Source organism: Sinocyclocheilus anshuiensis, unplaced genomic scaffold (assembly GCF_001515605.1).
Source record: "Sinocyclocheilus anshuiensis isolate Anshui unplaced genomic scaffold, SAMN03320099.WGS_v1.1 scaffold363, whole genome shotgun sequence".
In the NCBI taxonomy this organism is placed as follows: Eukaryota; Metazoa; Chordata; class Actinopteri; order Cypriniformes; family Cyprinidae; genus Sinocyclocheilus; species Sinocyclocheilus anshuiensis.
In genome coordinates this window covers 1,098,930-1,105,201 of record NW_015552568.1, presented here as the reverse complement: position 1 = coordinate 1,105,201, position 6,272 = coordinate 1,098,930, and the positions used below count along the sequence as shown (strand labels likewise).

At 36.1% G+C, this 6,272-nt stretch overlaps 1 protein-coding gene across 1 annotated transcript in view; it reads right to left on the bottom strand.

Moving 5' to 3' along the window:
• The window catches only part of LOC107664977 (phosphatidylinositol 4-phosphate 5-kinase type-1 beta-like), a 50,831-nt gene that overhangs the window by 15,384 nt on the left and 29,175 nt on the right, over positions 1 to 6,272 (bottom strand). The window contains exons 6-7 of the mRNA XM_016455682.1: positions 6,004 to 6,156; positions 4,782 to 5,078 (exon numbers count right to left, since the gene is read on the bottom strand). Coding sequence (XP_016311168.1) covers positions 4,782 to 5,078; positions 6,004 to 6,156 — 450 coding nt within the window. The remainder of the gene's footprint in view (positions 1 to 4,781; positions 5,079 to 6,003; positions 6,157 to 6,272) is intronic.

Here is a 6,272-nt window from a genome sequence, read left to right as displayed (position 1 = left end):
CACTAATATATATATATATATATATATATATATATATAAACTGAATCGTTCCTCAAGGGGCGATAAATGTCAATTAGGCATTTGCTCACACAAGACTAAAATCAAACCTAAATATTTGTTTAGTTTTGAATATGAAAAAAATAAAGAGCCATAACTGCCACAGACACTGAGGATGACATCCTCCTGCAAAACAACAACATATAGATAGAGATATGTGCCAAAAATATCAAAATACACTCTTCTTCTTATAAGCGGAAAGAAGCTGCTGGAACACCATTTCCGAGCTTTCCAAAAAGACCTGCGTCATTATTTTTCATGTGTCAGATACGGTGACAAAAGCGTTCTTTATTGTCAAAATCAGGTCATTAAAATGAATGCTTACTCATTTCCATTCAGCTCAGAGAAGACATTTACATCAAGAGTGAAGATAAATGCTGGCGACATGCTCTATGCATTATCAAAATCCCATAAGTGCTTGCTCGCATAGAAACCGTTTAAGCGCTTGTTCTTGATTCTTATAGATTTGGTTCTATTGTGCTCTGCAGTTGAAGCCCAGGGTGTGTTGCTTACTCAGGAGAAACTTTCTGCTTAGAGTTCATTTCATTTTCTGCACAGGACGTAGCCAGAAGGAAAAGCTAACAATAAAATCTTACAGCACTCATGGGAATGTGTTTGGACTGCAGTTTGTGTTTCCTTGCATCAAGAACAGTGTAAAAAGATGACAGAAAATAACTTCTTTTCAACAATTTCAATCCATAAAAGACTATGTTCTTCTCAAATGCTGAAGTTGGATGGCAGGGTGGGCTACAGCGGGCCGAATGTCCCCAAGTATGGTCATTATTGTGTGAAACTCGAGTTCTCATTTTTCCCTCGGCCCTCTTGTGACTCGCATTACGGCTGATCCTTTTAGTTCAGCGCTCACAGGGGCCGGCCGGTCGCTACATACTTCAGGTGCCAAAAAAGACAAACTCTCAGACTGTTACATATAGGGAACATTTTGTCTCGAATCGCTTTTAATAACAGGTCATGTCTGGAATGCCATCGCAATGGCACCGTTGTAGAGCTTGTTTCTTGGTAAACAAATGAACAGTAAGAAAGTTCGAGTGCCAAGTCTGCTGAAGAATTCGAGAAGCACAAGGCGACCACAGAGGGCCGGTTACCTAATGCAGCATTGGGACACTTCAACATCATGCCACAATCATTTGGGTAATTCAGTTACTGGGCTGTTTACTTGCAGCTTGATTTTGGAGGAACTTACAAAGTAAAAAAAAACATGTCAGGGGTGGCATTTGTCCTTGAAAAACACTGCAGTGCACAAATAGGAAACAAAAATGAGATCATTTTAATAGAAATAGTTTTTCCTGGACAGCAATGTGAGGGGCGAATACAGAAAAAGAAAAACAAATGAAGGCTTAAAAAGGATAGTTCACCCAAAAATTCAAGTTCTGTCATTATTTACTCACCCTTGCGTTGTTTCTAACCTGTATTACATTCTGTTTTGAAAAATGTTTCAACTGTTTGTGTCCATGCAATGAAAGTCAACAGGGTCCAAAACAAACCACATTTTCCAAAATAATTTCTAATGTGCTCCACAGAAGAAAGTAAAATGAGAACAAAACTTTCATTTTGAGGTGAATTGTTCCTTTAAGTATAGTTTTTTTTTTTTTTTTACCAAATTGTACTTTGATTTGACAGTCAAATATCAAGGATTTCAGTATGAATCAGTAGGCTACCGTTCAAACGTTTGGGGTCAGTAAGATTTTTTTAAATGTTTTTTTAAAGTCTCTTATGCACACCAAGGCGGCATTTATTTCATCAAAAATACAGTAGTAAAATAGTAATCTTGTGAAATAATATTACAATTTAAAATACTACTGTAAATATTTTTGCAATTTATATAAGATTTAATTTATTTCTGTGATGGAATTTTCAGTTTTCAGCAGCATTACTCCAGTCTTCAGTGTCACATCATCCTTTAGAAATCATTCTGATTTGCTGCTCAAGAAACATTTCTTATTATCATCAATGTTGAAAACAGTTCTGCTGCTTAATATTTTTGTGGAAACCATGACGCAGTTTATCCAAGATTTTAAAAGAACTGCATTAATTTGATATATAAATCTTTTGTTACATTACATAACAAAAAAATGTCTCTTACGGTCACATTTGATCAATTTATGCACCTTTTCTGAATAAATGCATCAATTAATGTCTTAAAAAAAATATTACTGAGCCCAAATTTTGAACGGCACTGTATCTGAGTTATTCTAACTACATTAATTTTAGAGGTGGTGTTTATTCAACCACCCAACTATGCCCTAAAGTCACTCAGAACAGCTTAAAAGGTTAGTTCAACCAAAAATGAAAATTCTGTCATTAATTACTCACCCTCGTGTTGTTCAAAACCCGTAAGACCTTCGATCATCTTCGGAACACAATTTAAAATATTTTTGATGAAATCTGAGGGCTCTCATGGCGCGAGCGTGTGGCGGCACCGGCGCTGACCCAGATCCGGCATGATGACAGCGCATTTCATTTCATTCATCGTCAAGTGCGCTCGTTCCTGTTGGTGTCGTCAATCTGGCAACCTGCGTGTGCGTCAAGTCTGAGGAGGAGGGGCCGGGTGAAATAACCCTCGCCAATATTTTGAATTTGGACCGCAATACCTAGTTCAACCACTCGGCGTCAATCCTGCATACAGCACCTTTAAATTGTGTTCCGAAGATGAACGAAGGTCTTACGGGTTTGGAACAACACGAGGGTGAGTAATTAATGACAGAATTTTCATTTTTGGGTGAACTAACCGTTTTAACAACCACACAGCAATGCCATTACAATCACCTACAAAACAAACGGCTATGGCTTCCTTGGAGAACAAATGAATGCTGCTAATCTGTGGTTGCCAAACACTGTCAGATCATGTAGGGCAGACATTATCAACCAAGTCCCAATATTTAAGCAGTAATGAAAACTGTCTAGGTGGGAAAATACCATCTGATTATTTATTTACAAATCATTTGGAAAAAAAAAAAAAACGAAATCATGTGAAATACAACAATAGTTACCAGACCATGTCGACAGCCTGATCTGCTGAAATAGAAAGGAATGCCAGACTGGATTTATGCGGTTTGTTTCCCAGCTAAACGGAGAGGTCTGCCACTCAGCACATTTTGAATCTGTTGATAAGCTACTGTGGAGCGGAAGACTATCATGAACTTGTTTTCCATGAAACTGCAGCATCCTCCCGGGTGCTTGTGCATGAGGATGAGACTAAAACATCTTTACTGTTGATTAGATGAACAAAAGATTCTAAGTGGTTCCAAAAATTTCTATTGAGTCTTGGGAAATCTAAGCGCCATTTTAGAAAGCCACTTTTACTTATTAAAACACAAAACATGACAACAGATGCATATCAAATGCAGCCTTTCTATTATGTTACACTCAAAATGACAAGCATAGCTGGCGGTTTTGTGGTTCTGTTCCATTCTGCATCATACTTAATATAACTGTATCACTTGACCTTCTCCAATTCTATTTACACTGATGCTGTTGATTTTCTTGTCACGCTTAGAAACGTACTGTCTTGTAATGTAAGAATGATCCTCAAGCACTTTAGTTAGCTGATGGTTATCTTGAGGTCTATCTGTGGTGTTTTAAGGTCTTTAATACATGTTTTTATCTCATGAGGGTTCATGTAATGAGTGTTTTTGTGATGTTGTCAACAGTTTAAAACAACGGGCAATTAGTTCTCCATGTACACTGCTGTTCAAATGTTTGGGGTTGGTAAGATTTTTTTTTGTCTTAGACAGAAGTCTCTTATGCTCACCAAAGCTGCATTTATTTGATCAAAAATTCAGTAAAGGAAAAATGAATACAATTTAAAATCAATTTTAATATGTTTTAAAATGTAATTTATTTCTGTGATGTGAATTTGAATTTTCAGCATCATTACTCCAGTCTTCAGTGTCACATGCTCCTTCAAAAATCATTCTAATATGCTGTGATGCATTTTATATTCATCAGGATTTTTTGATGAATTGAAAGTTCAAAAGAACATTTATTTGAAATATCATGTTTTGTAATATAACAAATATCTTTACTGTCACTTTTGATTAACTCAATGTGCCTTTGCTGCAAAGTGTTCCATTTCTTAAAAAATAAATACATAAATAAAACTTCTGAACAGTAGTTTACATTGCTTACTGAAATGTTAATGAGACAGAGCTCATAATATTTAAAATAATAAAAAATTGCATGTAAATCTTTTTAGAACAAAAACAGAAAGAGAATTGTTCAAATGATAGCAGATTTTAAGAAATAGCATTGTTTGTTCTGCAAACATCTCATTTTTAGCAATGTAAATTACAAAATAGAAGGAATTTTTGATGGCCCTGTTTTTTAACTTCATTTATTCTAGTGAAGCATGAGCCATTTGATACACTTAAGTGCATGATTTGTCACAAGATACCTTGTAATCCAACACTGTGATGACACTCAGACCAGATTATCAGGTTTGATCAAATCAAGGTTGGTCGCCACAGAAACTGAGCCACTCAAATGTGTAAAATTTTTATCCTCCTCTCGATTCCCTGTGATTCATATCAGAAGCCTGTTTTTGTTTTGCTTCCAAATGGCTTTCTATTCTATTGGACTCACGCTACACAAAACTCCAAACATGCTAACAACCACAGCAGTGCTCTGGAAACCACCCACAACTTTTGCACAAGCAGACGACACTCATTTTTTTTGTTTGAAAAATGGCAAAATAGAGTAGCACTCACCCGGCAGTCTCGCTGTAGCGTCTTCATCAGGGCGTTATATGTCTCTGTGTCAAAGTACAAGCCATCATGCATGTCCACAAAGTCTAGGTCCTTATATGTGGGGCAGGCCTTTTCCCGCTCTTTTCGTGATGCCCGTCTCTTGTATGTGGAGCCTTTAAGATCATATTTGTAGTGCATCTTTAAAGACCGAGGCAGAACATTGTTCATAACCACAAGACGAATGTTGATTCCTCCAGATTGAACACAGTACAGGCCGTAGAACTTGGGGAGGAGAGTCCTTGGGTTCTGGTTAAGGTTCTGAGGAAAAAAGAGCTTTAATTAAAGGAAATGCCATTTATATACTTCTTAAATACTTTCTTCCATGTTAATGTTTATAGTCAACTGTGAGTCATACTGTGGCTCTTTCTAAACACTGTTGCTCATGTGAACATCCCGACCAGCCTAATGCAACAACACTAATAACATGTTCAACCAATGACAGACAGTTCTGGAAAGCTTTTTGGTTTCATACTTCACCTTTAATTTTGATCTATAACAGCAAGTCAGACTGCTGAGTTTGTACATAAACAATCTTTTCAAGTTATGCAACAGAAAAATCAGGTTTGTTAGTCAGTTATTCATGACTATTAGCAATAATGTTTACATATAATACTGAACTGGAATGGTTGGAAAAAGAGACACAGAGGACATATATATGACCTCACTATAAACAATAGTCCTCTATGTCAGTAAGAAACCTAAATATATGTACATAACACTTACATTAAGCAATGAAAAATAAGTGTATAAATATGAGAGGCGTTTTACATTGAGATTAATATATAATGCACTGTGACAGTGACACAATGGCCTACTCTGGTTTCTACAAATATACATGCAAAAACTTTTAAATATTTTAAAAAATAATCCTATTTAAAAAAAAAAATTAAAAAAAAGTATATATAATTATTGTATTTTGTTTTAAATAAAAAGGATATAAAATACACTTTTGGCTGGTTAGAAATAGTTGTGGCTCATTTAATCCACAACAAGTAGCTTCACAATAGTGAAGCTGATGAGAAAGGGTAACTTGAAATCAACAGCCATTTGAAAACACCAGTAGTAACCCTCTAAAATAGAATAGATGAGGGAGAACAGAACAATCTATACTACTGAGTCACAGTGTTTTACTCAGCTTTCTTCACTGCGGAGATGAATGAGTCTGTACTCTACTGAGACTTACCATGTAGTATCCTGGAAGCAGTTTTTGCAGGAACTCTGCCTCCTTGTGCTGGACGGTTTTGATGATGAATTCATCATCGCTGGTCAGGTAGAAGAGCGAGCTGCTGGCGCCCGGATTAGACAACTCAATCAGGGGCTCTTTACAAATGGCATACTGCAGGATTACAACAAAAACAATCCATTAAAACAGTCTTTAAATAGAGCACAACAGTATGGGCTCAGAAGTAAAATTAAATTAAATTACAATCAGATTTTAAAAAATCAAAAAGA